This window comes from Saccopteryx bilineata, chromosome 9 (assembly GCF_036850765.1).
Source record: "Saccopteryx bilineata isolate mSacBil1 chromosome 9, mSacBil1_pri_phased_curated, whole genome shotgun sequence".
NCBI lineage: Eukaryota > Metazoa > Chordata > Mammalia > Chiroptera > Emballonuridae > Saccopteryx > Saccopteryx bilineata.
In genome coordinates this window covers 47,497,292-47,518,853 of record NC_089498.1, presented here as the reverse complement: position 1 = coordinate 47,518,853, position 21,562 = coordinate 47,497,292, and the positions used below count along the sequence as shown (strand labels likewise).

The window sequence follows — 21,562 nt, the reverse complement described above, 5'->3', positions numbered from 1 at the left end:
TATCTTTTTTTGTTGATGAGTCTAGTTAAAGGTTCATCAATCTTGTTTACCTTTTCAAAGAATAAGCTCTTGATTTCATTGATCTTTTGTATTCATTTTTACCCTTTACATCATTTATTTCTGCTCTGGTTTTTAGTATTTCCTTCCTTCTACTTCCTCTGGGCTTTATTTGTTGTTCTGTGTACTTAGATTCTTTTTTCTCTGATTCACCCAAGAACATACATTTCCATTCTTTACTTGGATTAATTGATTCACCTATTGATCATTTGAAACACTGGTTAATTGAATGAACTGTTTTTTATGAATTTATTGGCTCATTCATTCATTTATTTATGCATCCACCTATCCTTCAATAAACTAGGTCTTATTACTTAATCTTTCTATCAGTCAGTCTTTCATTTCATATGTAACCCTCCTATCACTTTATTTATTAATGTAATAATTTACTCACTGACTCATTTTAATTATTCATCTGTCACCAAACCATCATTCATTTATTATTTTATGTACCTATTTCTCCACTGATTTTTTTTAAATCTTATTTTTATTAATTTTAATGCAGTGACATTGATACATCAGGGTACATATGTTCTGAGAAAACATCTCCAGATTATTTTGACCTTTGATTATGCTACATACCCCTCACTCAAAGTCAAATCGTCCTCCGTCACCTTCTATCTGGTTTTCTTTGTGCCCCTCCCCTCCCCCCACTCCTTCCCTCTCCTTCCTCGCCCCTTCCCCACCCCTCCACCCCACGCCCTGTTACCATCACATTCTTGTCCATGTCTCTAAGTCTCATTTTTATGTCCCATCTATGCATTGGTTCATATAGTTCTTAGTTTTTTTCAAATTTACTTATTTCACTTAGAACCCAGAAATAAACCCACAGCTCTATGGACAACTGATATTTGACAAAGGAGGTAAGGAAATACAATGGAGTAAAGACAGCCTCTTCAACAAATGGTGTTGGGAAAATTGGACAACAACCTGCAAAAAAATGAAACTAGACCACCAACTTACACCATTCACAAAAATAAACTCAAAATGGATAAAAGACTTAAATGTAAGGTGTGAAACCATAAGCATCTTAGAAGAAAACATAGGCAGTAAGCTCTCTGACATCTCTTGCAGCGATATATTTGCTGATTTATCTCCACGGGCAAGTGAAATAAAAGACAGGATAGACAAATGGGACTATATCAAATTAAAAAGCTTTTGCACGGCCAAAGACAATAAGAACAGAATAAAAAGACAAACTACACAATGGGAGAACATATTTGACAGTATGTCTGATAAGGGGTTAATAACCAAAATTTATAAAGAACTTGATTTATTTTTTCACATATTCCTTCCTTAAATTCAATCACTATCCACTTATTTTGTGATTTATTGGTCAATTAGGTTTATTTATTTGTCTGAGTCATTTATTAATGATTTATTAACTCATCTATTGATTGATAAGTAAATAGATTCATCCAATAATGTTTTTCTATTCATCGGTCTTTTTATTTATGAATGGATTTATATATCCATTTATTTATTGATTTCTTCATTGATTAATCTATTGATCTATTTCACAGTTATATTCCTGAGGACCTAGCACAGTACCTTATTTGTAACACAAATATAGTAAATATTTATTTTTCCATTCATCTTACAGAAGGAATTTTGACAGGCTCATAGCCTCAAGTTCTCAATCTGAAATTTTACGCAAAACTGTGATGTGTGTGTGTGTGTGTTTTCATGCACATGCATGTGCTCATGTGCTTGTGCATGTATCTGTGCCTGTGGGGAAAGAATCTATAACATTCATTAGATTTCAAAGAATGAGAATTCTTGTTTCTTCTATCTTCTCTGCATACCCAATCTGGTTCTGAGGAATGTCAATGATATAACATTTTACTATTGGGTTTTCCTGGCTCATTGGCCCATAGAAAGTAGTGTCCCTGATAAAATGCCCCTTCAAATGAGGCTCACTGGTTCCACTCTTCTGTGCAGAGAAAATCCAAAAAGAGATTGATCAGGTGATTGGCTCACATCGCTTTCCAAGCCTCGATGATCGAGCCAAAATGCCATACACTGAAGCTGTCATCCATGAGATTCAGAGATTCTCAGATCTCCTCCCCATAGGATTGCCCCACATAGTCACCAAAGACACTCAATTCCGAGGGTACATCATTCCAAAGGTGAGATAAACTGTGTGACCACATATTTCCTGTGGGGGATCCTGGGTCTTCTTAATCTCCAAACTTGACCTCTTGGGTTGTTTTTGTTGTTTGTTTGTTTTTATCACCAGAGCCTTTTCTTTCATCTTGTATTTTAAGGATGGGGTAGGGAAGGGAACAGCAATATTTTTGATCTTGTGATTATCCCTCAGGGCACTGAAATATTTCCCATCCTGCATTCTGCTCTCTTTGACCCATGCTACTTTGACACACCAGACATCTTTAATCCTGACCATTTTCTGGATGCCAATGGGGCACTGAAGAAGAATGAAGCTTTTATCCCCTTCTCCATAGGTAAGTTGGATCTGTACTCACTTCCTCAGACACCAGAGTATAGGTGTATTCCCCTCCTTAAGACATCAAGGACAGGTTTTTGGTTACTGAGTAGTTAGTACATGCCAGTTGCTTTACTTTCATTATACCATCCTATATTTACTACAGCCCTAGGTGGGGTTTAAGAAGTGAGATCACAACCCAATGGCACATTTTGGTATATTGGAGTTTGGGAAAGTTATTAACTTCTCTATACCTCAATATAAGAAATCTGTTGAGCACTACTCTGAGCCCAGTGCTTCACTGGGGGCTGAAGATAATATGTCTGACAAGTCACATAAAGACAGAGATCCTGCCTCAGAAAATAAACATTCTAGCAGGAAAGATGGACATTCAGCATATGGCCACAAAATTATATCTAATCATAGGAATTAGTGCCTGCAATGTGCATAGACTGCATGGCACAAAGTAAGTGCTCATAAGGTAATTATTATCATAATTGTGATAACTGCTTGGGAGAGGGCTTTGGGAGCACAAAATTGGAAGTAGAAAATTGTGTCAGTGAAGAGAAGCTTACCTGAAATATTGGCTTCTATGCTAAGGTCTCATGGGTGAGTATCAATTAGTCACTGGAGTGTTCCAGGCAGAGGGAACAGCAAGGGTAAAGTATGGAGGAGAAGACAGCATGACACATGAAAGGAGCAAGAGGAACCCCAAGATTCTGAGCTATGGGTTACAAGAGGAGACAAGGGTGAAGAGCTCAGCTGGAAGGCCTTGAAAGCTGAGTGGAGTTTAGATTTATTCTGTTGGCACTGAGGAGCTGAGGAGAGTCAAGACATGCTTTGACTTGTCTCTGCCTACTTTTTTGGCTCCATCCAGAGAAAACCCAAGTCCAGAGTTTTCATTTTCAGGGATAAAGAAAGACCCCAGAATCAAGTTGTCTAGTCTTGAGTTCCATCAGCAACTTCAGTGACCCAGGGCCCCTGGCTCTGCCCAGTGCATGGTTTCCTCTCTCATTTCATCTGAAGTGAGAGTTGGGGGACATGTGAGTAGTGTGGTGAGGGTCAATTCCTGCCTTCAATAGTTGTCCTAAATTTGGAGAGAGAGGTATAGATGAAGAGAAATAACAACAGAAACAGATCGCTAAGGATAGAGTGAGTGAGAAACAGAGTGGAACAAAGAGATGTATATAGAGAAAGAAAGATATAAGGCAGATAGTGGCAGAAATAGAGAGTAAATAAGAGACAATAGAAGGAGGAGGAGGGGAGAGGAAAGGAGGAAGAAAGGGAGAAAAACAGTATAAGAGATAGAGGAAAGAAAAAGTGACATGAGTAGAGAGGAAGAAACAGTGAGAAAGAGAAAAGGGATCTGCAGAGGGAGATGAATAATAAAAGGGAGAGAGCTGCAGACACAATCCAATCCAAATGGAGACAGGGAATCAAACAAGACTAAAAATAACAGAAAAAAAGAAGAGAAATTTTAGAAGAAAGTCAGAGAAACAGTACCCACGAGGAGGTATATTCAGGAAAAAGAAAAAAAGACAGGAAAAAAAATGCCACAAGCAGAACGAAGGACAAACCTCATCAAAAAGGTATTACAATTAAACGTCTACCAAAGGGTGTCCAAAGTACAGCCCCAGGGATGAGGAGGACAGAGTGGGAGGGAGATAACTAGCTCTTCTCAAATGAGATGAGCCAAAGAGCCAATTCCAGGGGAAGAACCATGCCAGAGCCCTGTCCCAAGGATTTCTAGCTCCTGTCTCCTGACTTCTGGGTGTGGCAAAAATGTGAACCCTTCCCCAGTTACCTCCACAGAGGCGCAATGTCTAATGAATTGAAAAGTTTAAGAAATGCTTGAAAACCCATCTTTGAAATGGCCTTTCCAAGGTGGTCAGCCTGCAGATTAGGAACCAAGTAAGTAATGGAGGAGACTCTCGGTGTCTCTGCGTGAACTTTCTGGCTTCTTTGCCCTCATTTCTCTCTAAGCCAGTGTTTTATAACCTGTTGGCAGGGCGCCTTACACCTCTGAGAATCTGATGGAAGCCATAGATGCATCTCATGTACATAACTCCCATTCACAAACTTATGCACAATATCGTTTTTTCCCTTAAAGTAGAAATAAGAAACAAAACAGAAACAGAGAACAAATTGACGGTTGCCAGAGGGGAGGAGGCTTGGGTGATACCTAAAAAAGGCAAAAGGAGTAGGAAGTACAAGTTGGTAGCTACAAAATAGTCTTGAAGATGTAAAGTACAACATGGGGAATGCAGTCAATAATATTATAATAGCTTTGTATGGTGTTAAATGGGCAATAGACTTATAGGGGGTCATTTCATAAACTATATATATGTTTAACCATTATGCTGTATGCCCAAAATTAACTTAAATAATATTGAATGCCAGCTTTAATTTAAAGTAAATAAATAGAGAAAAGAAAACAATCCAGCCCTGGTTGGATGGTTCAGTTGGTTAGAGCATCATCCCGATACTGATACACAAAAGTTGCTGGTTTGATCCCTAGTCAGGGCGCATACAGAAACAGATCAATGTCTCTCTCTCTCTCTCTCTCTCTCTCTCTTTCTCTCTTTTTTTTCTCTCTCTCTCTCTCACTCTCTTTAAAAGAAAAAATAAAAAAGACAACAGAGAGATAGACAATCACACACAGTGCCAGACACACCACAATCTCCACTACACACACCCAAGAAAAACACAAAGTACCAACTATACCTACAGCATCATTAGTATAGACCGAATACTCTTCTGAAAAATTTTACAAGTATTAACTTTATTAAGTTCATAATTCTCCAAATTTCAGAAATATGCACACATCTACACATGGGGAGGTGTTTGCCTCCCCTCTCCCCTATCCAACAGGAGGTGAGGCCAACCAAGCCTTTGGAAACCTAACAGGAGCTCCAAAGTCTGTCCTGAAAAAATATGCATTAGATTTGCACCTGGTTTCAGGGTTTGGGAACCCCCTAAAAGTCCATCCTGAATTACTGGTGGAAGTCTAATCTTATGCAAACCAGTTGCAATGGACACAGACGTCTGGGTTTTGGGCAAAGAATGTGCATCCACTCTGGGTCTACACTGGTGATCCTCTGTACCTACAGGAAAGCGCATTTGTCTTGGCGAAGGCATCGCCCGTGTGGAATTATTCCTCTTCTTCACCACTATCCTCCAGAATTTCTCTGTGGCCAGTCCTGTGGACCCTGAAGACATTGACCTTACACCCCGTGAGAGTGGATTAGCCAAGCTGCCCCCGATGTACCAGATCCGCTTCCTGTCCCGCTGAGGAGGCTGAAGGAAGAAAATCAAAGGATTCCAGAGCCATGAAGTATTCCCACCTCTGCAGGGAATGTCCCCTGACTCTGTCCATGTTCTGCATCTGAGACATCAGCTACAACCCAGTATTCTCCTTTCTCCTTAGTTGCCACCTCTATAAGAAAGTTCTTTCTGCAGTCTTGTCTTCTTCCACTGTGCTTCAGCTCTTCTAAAGACTCAAGGACATGTTTTCCTTTCCTCTGTTAATAGAATTCCAGAAGGGTATATATAGAGAAATTGGAGGCTGAAAGGGCAAACTCAGCTTAAGATCTCTCAGCAGTTCTGCCTCCCAGGCCACTGCTCACCCTGAGTGACTTCTCCTTTCCTTAGAACAACCATATCCTCCATTTAACAACTCCTTGTGCTCCATAATCTGTTTATACACGATCTCGCTTGAATCCTACTCTCAATAGCTCCACATGGTGAGTACAGTAATCATGTTCATTGTACAAATGAATAGACAGAGGCTGGGCAATGGCATCAGTTGTCTGAGGTCATGTGGCTAGTAAGTGGAGAAGCAAGATTCACACTCAGTCTCTTTTGGCTCTAGAATTCAAACTCTTTACCAAAGCTCCTCTCACCTACTCATATATTTTAAAATTAAGGTGAATCAGAGAGAATAAAAAAAATCAACCATTTTCACGAGTATAATTTAGTGCCTTTTGTGTCTCTGGATTTGCCTTCTCTGCATATTTCATATACTGATTTACAAGAAACAAAACAGAAACAGACTCATAGATATAGAGAACAAACTGATGGTTACCAGAGGGGAGGAGGCTTGGGGGACTGGGTAAAAATGGTGAAAGGATTAAAAAGTACAAATTGGTGGTTACAATAGTCTGGAGGATGTAAAGTATAGCATAGGAAATATACTTAATAATATTGTAATAACTATATGTGGTGTCATTTGGGTAGTAGACTTATAGGGGGAATCACCTCATAAATTACATATATATATAAACACTATGCTGTATGCCTGAAACTAATATACAACAATATAAAAAAATACGTGGCTCTTTGTGAGTGGTTCTTTCACTTAGCATGATATTTTTGAGGTTCATCATAATTGTGCTGTGCATTGTCTTCCTACAGTCTCATCTTTTCTTTTCAATTTGAAATGGGCCTGCTCAGCCCACAACCCCCTTATCTGTGTCATTGATTATAAACTCGTGCCTTAGATTCCCTGATATTCTCCTTCAAGTTCACTGAGACTCAAATAAGTATCCAAAGCCTGACATCTCTGGGTCAGGTAGTGATCCATGCCACTTTATGTGTGATCCATTTATTGTCAGGTCACTAGGAATCTTTTCAGAAGGTGAATACTTCTACTTCACCTCAATGACAGTTCAATGAAGGCAAACCTGTTGTCATGCTCATCACTGTTCTCTTAGCACAGGAACATTGTGTGGCATGACAGGTGTTCAAAGTATTTTCTGAGAAATGAATGAAGGGATGAATGGCTGGGTGGATGAATGGATGGATGGATGGATAAATGAATGGCTAAATCCTGCAAACTACCAACATGAAGCTAGGTTTCCTCCATCAGATCACATGTTCTCCAATCTCACTGTGTTCTTATGCCTCAAATAAATCCCTATCCCCAGTGGGCACAAGATGCCCCAATTTGGCCTGCCAGCTATTCTCGATCCCTCATGCAATGCCACCCTCTGACAATGGCTGAGAGCCTCACTTGCAGTGCAAAAACCATAAAGCCAGCCTTCATCTGTCCTACCAGGTAGCACACTACCCTGTCTTGAGGAAGGTGCTCTTTATTCAAAGGCTTTGCTTACTAAGATACCTTGGGCCAGCCAGGGGCCTATGCAAAGGTGGCTTTGAAACACAATCATAATGTTAGACTTCCTTGCCTCTGCAGCACTTAGCCAACTTTGGGTCCCCGGTTGCCTCCATTGTAGTTACAAGAAGTTCTTCCAAGTTGAATTTCTATAGTACCCTCTCCCCTTAACCACAAAAGGAAGAAACAACAACAACAGGGTAGCATACCTCTTAAGAGAAACAGCAGGATAGAAGGCAGGCAAGGACCATGGCATTCTGGGCCGACCTGTTCCTCATCATCCTCATTGGCTTTTTGCTAATCTGGGACCACCATAACTCCCTGAGCTGCCTCCCTCCTGCACCCCAACCTCTGCCCTTCCTGGGGAACATTTTGTAAACAGACCACAAGTACTTTCTCAAGTCCTTCCAGGAGGTGAGGTGAGAAGAAGAAAGGGGATGGAAAGCAGGATATGGGACAGAAAAAGCTCACAGACAGCAAGGCAGCTGGAGATCAATTTTAGGGTGGGACTTCTCAGGTCAGCTTGAAGGTTGCCTTCTATTAGCCACAATCTGGCCAATATGCCCACAGAGAAGCTTCTGAAATTCCTATGAGTAGGAATGTGGGAAAGGGAAACTGGAGGAAGAAGTTCTGACAGACTAGAGACTTCGAGCTGTGGTACTTCTGCTTTGGGAGGAACTAGAGCTGGAATGTGGGGAGCCTCAGTAATTCTTAAAATAGAAGTTGGGAGGGTTCTTGGAAAAGCCAAGAGGAGGACACTTGGGGTGAGGGCTGAGTAGAAGGGAGAGAGCCATGGAGTGCAAGTGTGCCTTCTTCCTGATGGGGCTACAGCCAGTGAGGTTTAGGCTGCACTGGAAGTGAGATGCAGGTGTGAGTGTGGAGACTCTTCTCTTGAGTCAGGGAGTGAGACCTTGACCGTGCTCCCACGGCTGTGGGAGAAATACAGTGATGTCTTCATGGTCCATCTGAGTCCTGGCCTGTCATCACCCTGCGTGGCTATGATGCACTGAGGGAGACCCTGGTAGATTGGGTTAAGACTTTCTTTGGCCTGGGCCAAATTGCTATTGGTTTTTGTTCGATTTTTTGTTTGCTTGTTTGTATATTTTACTGAGAGGTGAGAGGCAGTGAGACAGAATCCTGTGTGCAACCCCACCAAGATTCACTCAGCAAGCTTTCTACCAGACAATGCTCTGCCCATCTGGTGCTGCTGCTCTGTTGCTTGGCAATTGAGCTATTTTGGCATGTGAGGTGAGGCATGGAGCCATCCTCAGCACTCAGAGCCAACTCACTTGAACCATTTGAGCCATGGCTTCAGGACAAGGAGATCAAGAGAGAAAGAGAGGAAAATAGAGAGGGGGGATGAGGGGTGGACAAGCAGATGGTCACTTCTCCTGTGTGCCCTGACTGGGAATTAAACCCAGGACTTCCACATGCTGGGCTCTACCACTGAGCCAGCCAGGGCTTCATTGCTATTTTTGACCCCTATATTCCGTAGAATTGGTGAGTTAAAGGTAAGGTTGGATTGGGGTAAGGACAAAGGGACATCCCATGCATCCTCCAAACTTCCCTATATGCCCCCCCTCCCAATTAGGAGCAGATTTAGCCAGTAGAAAGTCTTGGAAGACCCTTATAGGATTCTCTGTGGCCACCATGAGGGACTTTGGGAAGGGGAAGTGAAGCATCAAGAAGTGAATCCAGCATGGCCTATGGTGGCACAGTGGATAAAGCATCAACCTGGAATGCTGAGGTTGCCAGTTCAAAGCTCTGGGCTTGCCTGGTCAAGGCACATATGACAAGTAAGCAATGAACAACTAAAGTGAATGAAGCAACTATGAGTTAATACTTCTTGTTCCTACTCCCCTTTCTCAGTAAAATCAATAAATAATTTTTTAAGTGAATCCAGGAGAAGGTTCAGTGGCTGGTGGAGGAGCTGTGGAAATCTAAGGGTGAGCCTTGAGCCAGGTCAAGGGATGGAATGACAGACAGGGGTGGATGTGATGGGGACAGAGAGGGAGGAGAGAACATGGTCAATGGAAAGAGGCTCAGACACAGAAACAGAGAGATTCAGGTATAGGTTTAGAGATAAGAAAAAGAGAAAGAGATTTAGGAAGACAGAGACTGAGAAGAAGAGAGGGAGAATCAGAAAGGTATGAGAAAGAAAAAGCAAAAGAGAAAACTGAGTACGGTGACAAAGTTTGATCTAGGATCAGAGACTGCAAGAAGTCTTAGAAACAGAAGGTTAAAGGTAAAAATGGAGTCAGGGGAAACACAGAGTGTCAGTGAGGCCAAGGAAAAGGTACACTGGGAACACTGAAAAGAAAGAGCATGGAGAAAGGGCTGAGTCTTCAAGAAGGAGTCAGAGACAAGACCAGAGACAGACAAAGGTGTATCAAGAAAGTGAGAAGAACAGAAAAAAATGAGAAAGAATCACAGAGGAAAATCTTCCCTTCCACTCTGAAAAAAAAAAAAAAAAGCTGAAATGTAAAGGCCACAACAGATAGGATGGCCAAGAGAAAAAATAATGCCAATCACACAAGCTAAGTGGGAACCAGCCAGGCCTGAGCCACCCAAAAAGACAATGCAGGGAACAAACACCTCAAGACAAATCTCTCATCCCCAGGGGCCTATCTGGATCCCACCTCCCTCTTTAACTCCATCATCACCAGCATCATCGTTTGTTTGTTTTTATATAAATATAAAAATCTTTACTGTTTACACTGATGCATATATGAGTGCTTATTATCAAATCAAAGTTGTAGTAAAAAAACTCACAGCAGTTCCATCTTCTTTGGAGAACACTTTAATTACCAAGATCCTGGATTCATGCAGCTGCTAAATTTACTGAATGAAACCTTCACCATTATCAGCTCTTTCTATAACCAGCTGATGCCGAAGATTGCATGATGGCCAGGAATCAAGGTGGATTGACCTTGGCAAGAGATCAGATGCTTTCTGTCCTGAACAGCAAAGCAAAGCAAGAAGGCATGAGAAGTCAATTTTCTGTGCACACACTTCACGCCCTGCTCCCCACCAGGTGAGGTGATTAGTCAGCCTGGGGGTAGCAATCAGGCCTTCTATAAGGGTGGACTGTGAGAGAAGAAATCTCGCCAGCTGTTGAAATGATTGGGGTAGGGTGCAGTTGTTCAGGTACCAGAGAGGGTCTAACTGTATGCACTTGGGTCTGCTCAGTTGGAAGGCACATTCCCCAAGTCCAGAGGGGTGAATGGTGCCCTTCAGATGTTGTTGTGTGTGCAGTACACAACCTCAACACCACAGCACCATCCCAGAGACTAGAGTAGGTTATGGGTCTTTTCGACTTCCCAGTAGATGCTTTAATTCCTCTCCAACATCTTGAAATACTTTTCTAGCACCCACATTCTCTTGTCTAGTCTGATTAAAGAAGTGGAAGATTTTGTCACTGAGTTCATTGAGAGACACTGGGAAATGCTGGACCTGGTGCCCCAAAGGACTTCATTGATTCTTACTCCACATGGACAAGGGAAGGACTCTACTGGATTGGGTGTCAGTAGGAAAGAGAGTGATGGACACATACCGACATTGAGCTAGTATGTTTAGTACAAAGTTGTATTATTTCCCTAAGGTTGATAAGAAAGCCATTGGAATGCCCTTCCCCTCATTCCTTCCTCATCTGCCCCTGGCTCTCCTTTTGGAATGCCTGTTAAGAGGTTGCAACTATTAAAAAGTCCATATCTAGCCCAGCAGGGGACTGGAAGAACCGTACTACCCCCTCCCATTCTGATTGGTCTAAGACCCCTTTGTGTTCTGATTGATTTTAGGCCCATTACTGTTTTAATTGGTTTTAGGCCCATGTCAATTCTGATTGGGTGCATACTGATGTTTCTGATTGGCCTAACTAACCAATCAAGTTTATTTTTATTTTTTTTAAAGAGTGCTTTATTATTATTTTTTTTACAGAGACAGAGTGAGAGTCAGAGAGAGGGATAGATAGGGACAGACAGACAGAAACAGAGAGAGATGAGAAGCATCAATCATCAGTTTTTTGTTGTGGCACTTTAGTTATTCATTGATTGCTTTCTCATATGTGCCTTGACCGTGGGGCTACAACAGACTGAGTAACCCCTTTCTCAAGCCAGCAACCTTGGGTCCAAGCTGGTGAACTTTGCTCAAACCAGATGAGCCCGCACTCAAGCTGGTGACCTCGGGGTCTTGAACCTGGGTCCTCTGCATCCCAGTCTGGTGCTCTATCCACTGCACCACTGCCTGGTTAGGCAACCAATCAAGTTTATTAAATATCTTTCATATTGTCCTCCTAATGATAGCTGCAAGGGCCATCAAGAGAACAAAGATGCCCAAGGATAGAGAAGATAACAATAACAACAAAAAAATTTCTAATGTTAATTGTGCATCTACATAGATAATATAAAAACTGCCCCAGATGACAAACAGAGAGGTTAAATTGCTTCCCCAAAGACATACATCTAGTAAATGATAAGGCTTGAATTTGAATTCATGCAGTTTGTCCCCATAGTTGATCCTTTTGCTACATTCTTAACCTAGAACAGAGAAAAAATAAAATAAGTAAAAAGAAAAGTTTGCATTGATTAACATGAGATGAGTGGAGAAAAACAGAATCTTTGCAAGATAAATAGTTGAGGATTGTCCTTAGTCATTTCCAGGGGACAACATTTCACCATAAGAATTGATAAGGGGCCTGTTGTAAACAGATCAAAGTGGGAAAAGAATATAGCAAAAGAGGAATACAGCTTTAAAGAATAAAATGGCAACAAACAACTACAGATCAATAATAACCTTAAATGTAAATGGATTAAATAATCCAATCAAAAGACACAGGGTAGCTGCATGGATAAGAAAACAGGACCCGTACATATGCTGTCTACAAGAGACACACCTTAAAACAAAAGATGCACATAGATTGAAGGTAAAAGGATGGAAAAAAACATTTTATGCAAATGGAATGAAAAAAAAGCTGGGGTAGCAATACTTATATCAGAAAAAATGGACTTTAAAACAAAGAATATAGTAAGAGATAAAGAAGGCCACTACACGGTAGAGTGTTGGCCTGGCGTGCAGGAGTCCCGGGTTCAATTCCCGGCCAGGGCACACAGGAGAAGCACCCATCTGCTTCTCCACCCCTATCCCTCTCCTTCCTCTCTGTCTCTCTCTTCCCCTCCCGCAGCCGAAGCTCCATTGGAGCAAAGATGGCCCGGGTGCTGAGGATGGCTCTGTGACCTCTGCCTCAGGTGCTAGAATGGCTCTGGATGCAACACAGCAATGCCCCAGAGGGGCAGAGCATCGCCCCCTGGTGGGCACGCCAGGTGGATCTTGGTCGGGCACATGCAGGAGTCTGTCTGACTGCCTCACCGTTTCCAGCTTCGAAAAAATGAAAGAAAAAAAAAGAAGGCCACTACATAATGATAAAGGGAGTAATCCAACAGGAAGATATAACTATTATAAATATCTATGCACCTAATATAGGAGCACCTAAATATATAAAGCAAACTTTGATGGATATAAAGGGCAAGGTCAACAGCATTACTATAATAGTAGGGGATTTCAATACCCCACTAACATCACTAGATAAATCCTCAAGAAAGAAAATTGATAGGAGTGACGTCACGGAAATGGCGCCGTGAGAAGCGCGTCCGACAGCTCTCCCCTAAATCACAACAAATTTATCAACTAGAAACAGAAAAATTTATCCTCGGGGGATTCCGGAGTTCCACACAAACTGAAAGCAAAAGGACTGTTATCACTTGAATCTGAGAGACGAGGGTGTGGAGGAAGCTACCGCAGCGACGCTCATTCAAGCCGCCAGGGAGTGTGCCCGCGGTGAGTCAGCCCATATACTTGGGAACCGCGAACCCCCGCGAGCGGCCGACCGCGAGCCCGCGAGCTGCCGCGAACCCCCGTGAACCGCCACCGCGAGCTGCCGCGAGCCCCCGCGAACTGCCACCGTGGCCGCCGCGCGCGCGCTCGGTCCGGTTGAGCACTGCTGACGTTCCCAGCGGCCCGCACACTGCGAGTGGGGGTCGCCGGCCACCGGTGCCCTGAGCGCCCCATTCGCGCGCGTGCCTTGGGCATTCCACGCGCCCAGGGCGCCCTACTGGCCCGCACACCCAGGGGGCTCCATTATCCTGCGCCTGGTGCGGTCCAGCCGCCAGCGGCGGAGCGGCGGGGCGATCGGGAGAGGCTTGGGAGATTCTCTCCGTGGGCGGGGCACCTCACCCAGCCATTCAAGCTAACAATCAAGCGTTGGGGGAGGGGTGCGCGCAGGCAGCCTAAAATACCTTCGGAAACACAGCTGCGACCCAATCACTGAAATTAGCTTAACCCATAAAATCTGCGCACCCTCGGTTCTAATTGATAAGATCTCTCTCAGTTCAGCAATCCAAGACAAGAGGCGTGATATTTTTTAGTGCCTCTCGCTAAAGGGGTGGGGGCAACTTCTGATTGATAGAGCCTCCATATTTAGGGATAAACGCTAACAAGAAGGACTTGGCAGATAATAAGGTCTATACTACACTAGTCGTAAGCAGAGACTAGTGCCTCTTCTTCCCTGCAAAAACAGGCTACAAAGTGTGGAAAGCCTGGGTTGAGAGGTCCAACTAAATGATAGGCGCTGAACAGTCACCTTGACAACAATTGACTCCCACCCCCGCCTGATTACACTGGAGGCCCTGACTCTCAGAGCCTTTCCCAAAGCCTTGCACTGAGTGGGGATAGAGTGGGGATTTCCCAGCTCTTTGAGCCTCTTACTCCCCAGGCAGAAGCAGTTGCAGCCTTATAGCTGGATCACCAGGCTGCTAATTCAGAAAGGGGGGACTAGGAGAGAGAATCCAGGAAAGCAAACTCTCTCATCGTTGGACCCTGCAAACGCCAACAAGCCTTTACTTCCAGCAAGACTAAAGCCAATTATATGACATTGCCATAGAATCCCATCAACTGCAAATCCCTACCTAAGAGTGACACAGGGGCAGAGCCTGGGGTGCAGAGTCACCGACTAGGAAGAGGGAGAGAAAAGAAAAAGGAAGAAGTTAACCTCTCAAAATCAAGAAAAACCCACAGACTTTACAACTTGATCCACTAATTTTTTTTTTGTTGTTGTTGTTGTTGCTTGTTTCTTCTATCTTTTTGCCTTTATTTCCTCCACCTCGGTCCTTCTATTCTCTGCCCATCTTATGCTTCCCCTTTCTTGAACTACACTACCCATGAGTGTTGCATTTTATTTTTCTTCTTCATCCTCACCCTCCTTTAAGGTTATACTCCAAAACACTTAACTCTCACTCTCTCCTCTTTTGTTTTTTTTTTTTGTCTTTATTTTGTTTTTTTCTCCTCCTATTTTATTTCTTCCTTCGTTTTTCTCTTTTTCTTATTTTTTCCTTTCTATTCGTTTTTTCTTTTCTCATTTTACTTTCCTCCCATATAATCCTCAATCACGAACAAATTAGTTAATTTGGGACTCAAGGCTTTTTTTTGGTTTTATTTCTCTTTTTTGCTTTTGTTTTTATTTTTTTTTCTCTTGTTTGTTTATTTTTGTGGCATTTTGGGTCCTCCCAACCCAAGGTCTCCATTGTATTTAGTCTTCGCTCCACTTAATACAACAGATTTTTACTTATTATTTTTATTTTTTCTTCTTTATTATTCTTTTTTGGTCCTTTTTTCTGATTCCCTCTTATCCCTCTCATTATATCTCTTAGTTGACCATCACTTACAAGCAAATAATCTTATGCTTGTCTAAGATTTTCTTCCTTTTTTTTTTTTTTTTTTTTTTTTTGCATTTAGTAGGTCCCTACTCCCTTTTTTTGCCCCTTGAACTCTTCACCCCAAATCAGGCCCTCCATTATAGGCATGATATTTCCCTGAGGAGGGGAGAGGAGGGAAAGAGAAGAGAGAAAAAAGGGGGAAATAATAAATTATTACTGGTTTTTTTTGTGGGGTGTTTTACCCTTTTTTTTTTTTCTTTTTACTCTTTATTAATTCTAATTAGTGCTATCAATAAGACCACCCTCAGATGCCGATAAGAAAGAGGAAATCGAATATTATGGATACAAAAGAAAGAGAGGTAACACAAATAGATGTGGAAAAATCTATGGAGAAAAGACTTAACATATTGGAAGCCTTGGAGCTAAATGACAGAGAATTTAAACTAGAAATCTTAAAAATACTCAGAGATATACAAGAAAACACAGAAAGGCAATATAGGGAGATCAGAAAACAACTCAATGAACACAAAGAATATATTACCAAGGAAATTGAAACTATAAAAACAAATCAAACAGAAATGAAAAACTCAATTCACGAGCTGAAAAACGAGGTAACAAACTTAGCTAACAGAACAGCCCAGATTGAAGATAGGATTAGTGAAATAGAAGACAAACAACTTGAGGCACAACAGAGAGAAGAAGAAAGAGACTCAAGAATAATAAAAAATGAGAAAGCCCTACAGGAATTGTCTGACTCCATCAGAAAGAATAACATAAGAATAATAGGTATATCAGAGGGAGAAGAGAAAGAAAATGGAATGGAGAACATACTCAAACAAATAATAGACGAGAACTTCCCAAGCCTGTGGAAGGAACTAAAGCCTCAAATTCAAGAAGCAAACAGAACACCAAGTTTTCTTAACCCCAACAAACCCACTCCAAGGCACATCATAATAAAGATGACACAAACCAATGACAAAGAAAAAATTCTCAAGGCAGCCAGAGAAAAGAAGAGTACAACATATAAAGGAAGGCCTATTAGATTATCATCAGATTTCTCAGCAGAAACTCTACAAGCTAGAAGAGAGTGGACTCCAATATTTAAAGCCCTGAAAGAGAGGAACTTTCAGCCAAGAATACTATACCCATCAAAGCTATCCTTCAAGTATGAAGGAGATATAAAAACATTCACAAATACAGAAAAGATGAGAGAATTTATCAACAGAAAGCCCCCACTCCAGGAAATACTAAGGGGGGTTTTCCAACCAGATTCAAAGAACAAAAGAAAACAACACCACAAGTAACAGCTCCACCAAGAACACAATAAAACCAAACTTAAACTGTGACAACAAAGGAAAAAAAGGGGGGAGAGGATGGAGATTAACAGTAGCAAAGGATGATGAAGTGCAGAAATACTTATAAGATAGGGTACTACAATGAATATGGTAGGTACCCTTTTCATTACTTAATGGTAACCACCCTTAAAAAAACCACCACAAAAACACCTGACTTAAAAAAGGTAGCAACAGAGGAAAGAAGTATGGAACACAAACAAACAAAAACAAATGATAGAAAAACAAAAGAGAAGAATCAAACTAGATACAAAACTAACAGAAAGCAATTTATAAAATGGCAGTAGGGAACCCACAAGTGTCAATAATTACACTAAATGTAAATGGATTAAACTTACCAATAAAAAGACACAGAGTAGCAGAATGGATTAAAAAAGAAAATCCAACTATATGCTGCCTACAAGAAACACATCTAAGCAACAAGGATAAAAACAAATTCAAAGTGAAAGGCTGGAAAACAATACTCCAAGCAAACAACACCCAAAAAAAAGCAGGTGTAGCAATACTCATATCTAATAATGCTGACTACAAGACAGAAAAAGTACTCAGAGACAAAAATGGTCATTTCATAATGATTAAGGGGAAGTTGAATCAAGAAGACATAACAATCCTTAATATATATGCACCAAACCAAGGAGCACCAAAATATATAAGACAGCTACTTATTGACCTTAAAACAAAAACTAACAAAAATACAATCATACTTGGAGACCTCAATACACCGCTGACGGCTCTAGATCGGTCATCCAAACAGAGAATCAATAAAGATATAGTGGCCTTAAACGAAATACTAGAACACCTGGATATGATAGACATCTACAGGACACTTCATCCCAAAGCGACAGAGTATACATTTTTCTCTAGTGTACATGGAACATTCTCAAGAATTGACCATATGTTGGGCCACAAAGACAATATCAGCAAATTTAGAAAAATTGAAATTGTACCAAGCATATTTTCTGATCATAAAGCCTTGAAACTAGAATTCAACTGCAAAAAAGAGGGGGAAAAACCCACAAAAATGTGGAAACTAAACAACATACTTCTAAAAAATGAATGGGTCAAAGAAGAAATAAGTGCAGAAATCAAAAGATATATACAGACAAATGAAAATGAAAATACGACATATCAGAATCTCTGGGATGCAGCAAAAGCAGTAATAAGAGGAAAGTTCATATCACTTCAGGCCTATATGAACAAACAAGAGAGAGCCGAAGTAAACCACTTAAGTTCACACCTTAAGGAACTAGAAAAAGAAGAACAAAGACAACCCAAAACCAGCCGAAGAAAGGAGATAATAAAAATCAGAGCAGAAATAAATGAAATAGAGAACAGAAAAACTATAGAAAAAATCAATAAAACAAGGAGCTGGTTCTTTGAAAAGATCAACAAAATTGACAAACCCTTGGCAAGACTCACCAAGGAAAAAAGACACAGGACTCAAATAAATAAAATCCAAAATGAAAGAGGAGAGATCACCACAGACATCATAGAAATACAAAGAATTATTGTAGAATACTATGAAAAATTATATGCCACCAAATACAACAACCTAGAAGAAATGGATAAATTCCTAGAACAATACAACCTTCCTAGACTGAGTCATGAAGAAGCAGAAAGCCTAAACAGACCAATCAGCAGGGAGGAAATAGAAAAAACTATTAAAAATCTCCCCAAAAATAAAAGTCCAGGCCCAGACGGTTATACTAGTGAATTCTATCAAACATTCAAAGAAGACTTGGTTCCTATTCTACTCAAAGTCTTCCAAAAAATCGAAGAAGAAGCAATACTTCCAAACACATTTTATGAGGCCAACATAACCCTCATACCAAAACCTGGCAAGGATGGCACAAAGAAAGAAAACTACAGACCAATATCTCTAATGAATACAGATGCTAAAATACTAAACAAAATACTGGCAAACCGAATACAACAACATATTAAAAAAATAATACGTCATGATCAAGTGGGATTCATCCCAGAATCTCAAGGATGGTTCAACATACGCAAAACGGTTAACGTAATACACCATATCAACAAAACAAAGAACAAAAACCACATGATCTTATCAATAGATGCAGAAAAGGCTTTTGATAAAATACAACACAATTTTATGTTTAAGACTCTCAACAAAATGGGTATAGAAGGAAAATATCTCAACATGATAAAGGCCATATATGATAAACCATCAGCCAACATCCTATTAAACGGCATAAAACTGAGGACTTTCTACCTTAAATCAGGAACAAGACAGGGTTGTGCACTCTCTCCACTCTTATTCAACGTGGTGCTAGAAGTTCTGGCCAGAGCAATCAGACAAGACAAAGAAATAAAAGGCATCCATATCGGAAAAGAAGAAGTAAAGCTATCACTTTTTGCTGATGATATGATCCTATACATCGAAAACCCGAAGGACTCCACAAAAAGATTATTAGAAACAATAAACCAATACAGTAAGGTCGCAGGATACAAAATTAACATACAAAAGTCCATAGCCTTTCTATATGCCAACAATGAAATATTAGAAAACGAACTCAAAAAAATAATCCCCTTCACGATTGCAACAAAAAAAATAAAATACCTAGGAATAAACATAACAAAGAACGTAAAGGACCTATATAATGAAAATTACAAAGCATTGTTAAGGGAAATCGAAAAAGATACAATGAGATGGAAAAATATTCCTTGTTCTTGGATAGGAAGAATAAATATAATCAAAATGGCCATATTATCCAAAGCAATATACAAATTTAATGCAATTCCCATCAAAATCCCTATGAGATTTTTTAAAGAAATGGAACATAAAATCATCAGATTTATATGGAACTATAAAAAACCCCGAATAGCCAAAACAATCCTAAGGAAAAAGAATGAAGCTGGGGGCATTACAATACCTGACTTTAAACTATATTATAGGGCCACGATAATCAAAACAGCATGGTATTGGCAGAAAAATAGACACTCAGACCAATGGAACAGAATAGAAAGCCCAGAAATAAAACCACATATATATGGTCAAATAATCTTTGATAAAGGGGCCTACAACACACAATGGAGAAAAGAAAGCCTCTTCAACAAATGGTGTTGGGAAAACTGGAAAGCCACATGCAAAAGAATGAAACTCGACTACAGCCTGTCCCTGTGTACTAAAATTAATTCAAAATGGATCAAAGACCTAAATATAAGACCTGAAACAATAAAGTACATAGAAGAAGACATAGGTACTAAAATCATGGACCTGGGTTTTAAAGAACATTTTATGAACTTGACTCCAATGGCAAGAGAAGTGAAGGCAAAGATAAATGAATGGGACTACATCAGAATTAAAAGTTTTTGCTCAGCAAGAGAAACTGATATCAAAATAAACAGACAGCCAACTATATGGGAACTGATATTTTCAAACGACAGCTCAGATAAGGGCCTAATATCCAAAATTTACAAAGAACTCATAAAACTCAACAACAAACAAACAAGCAATCCAATAAAAAAATGGGAAGAGGACATGAACAGACACTTCTCCCAGGAAGAGATACAAATGGCCAACAGATATATGAAAAGATGCTCAGCTTCATTAGTTATTAGAGAAATGCAAATCAAAACTACAATGAGATACCACCTCACCCCTGTTAGATTAGCTATTATCAACAAGACGGGTAATAGCAAATGTTGGAGAGGCTGTGGAGAAAAAGGAACCCTCATTCACTGTTGGTGGGACTGTAAAGTAGTACAACCATTATGGAGGAAAGTATGGTGGTTCCTCAAAAAACTGCAAATAGAACTACCTTATGACCCAGCAATCCCTCTACTGGGTATATACCCCAAAACCTCAGAAACATTGATACGTGAAGACACATGTAGCCCCATGTTCATTGCAGCACTGTTCACAGTGGCCAAGACATGGAAACAACGAAAAAGCCCTTCAATAGAAGACTGGATAAAGAAGATGTGGCACATATACACTATGGAATACTACTCAGCCATAAGAAATGATGACATCAGATCATTTACAGCAAAATGGTGGGATCTTGATAACATTATAAGGAGTGAAATAAGCAAATCAGAAAAAAAACAAGAACTACATGATTCCATACATTGGTGGAACATAAAAATGAGACTAAGAGACATGGACAAGAGTGTGGTGGTTACCAAGGGTGGGGGGGAGGGAGGACATGGGAGGGAGGGAGGGAGAGAGTTAGGGGGAGGGGGAGGGGCACAGAGAACTAGCTAGAGGGTGACGGAGGACAATCTGACTTTGGGCGAGGGGTTTGCAACATAATTTGATGACAACACAACCTAGACATGTTTTCTTTGAATATATGTACCCTGATTTATTAATGTCATCCCATTACCATTAATAAAAATTTATTAAAAAAAAAAAAAAAGAAAGAAAATTAACAAAAAAACAGCAGATTTAAAGGACACACTAGATCAACTCGATGTAATAAATATCTTCAGAACCTTTCACCCTAAAGCAGCAGAATATACATTCTTTTCAAGAGCTCATAGTATATTCTCTAGGATAGACCACATGTTAGGGCACAAAAGTGGTCTCAACAAATTTAAGAAGATTGAAATCATATCAAGCACTTTCTCTAATCACAATGGCATGAAACTAGAAATGAATCACAGCAGAAAAGCTCAAAAATTCTCAAACACATGGAAACTAAATAGCAAGTTGTTAAATAACGAATGGATTAAGAATGATATCAAAAAAGAAATAAAAAAATTCCTAGAAACAAATGACAATGAGCATACAACAACTCAAAATTTATGAGACACAGCAAAAGCAGTACTGAGAGGGAAGTTCAGAGCACTACAGGCACACTTTAAGAAGCTAGAAAAAGCTCAAATAAACAACTTAACCCTGTATCTAAAAGAACTAGAAAAAGAA

The 21,562-nt window shown here is 40.4% G+C and overlaps 2 protein-coding genes across 3 annotated transcripts in view; both read left to right on the top strand.

Annotated features, from left to right (window-relative positions):
• LOC136313351 (cytochrome P450 2B11-like) overlaps positions 1–6,824 on the top strand; it is a 38,490-nt gene extending 31,666 nt beyond the window's left edge. The window contains exons 7-9 of one of the 2 annotated variants that reach the window (XM_066243619.1): positions 1,999–2,186; positions 2,378–2,519; positions 5,682–6,824. In XM_066243619.1, coding sequence (XP_066099716.1) covers positions 1,999–2,186; positions 2,378–2,519; positions 5,682–5,713 — 362 coding nt within the window. In that variant the 3' untranslated portion in view covers positions 5,714–6,824. Of the gene's footprint in view, positions 1–1,998; positions 2,187–2,377; positions 2,520–5,610 lie in introns of both variants that reach the window. The other variant, XM_066243617.1, reaches the window with a different exon arrangement.
• Positions 1–21,562, top strand: part of TGFB1 (transforming growth factor beta 1) — a 391,513-nt gene that overhangs the window by 296,185 nt on the left and 73,766 nt on the right. The gene's annotated exons all lie outside the window — the stretch shown is intronic.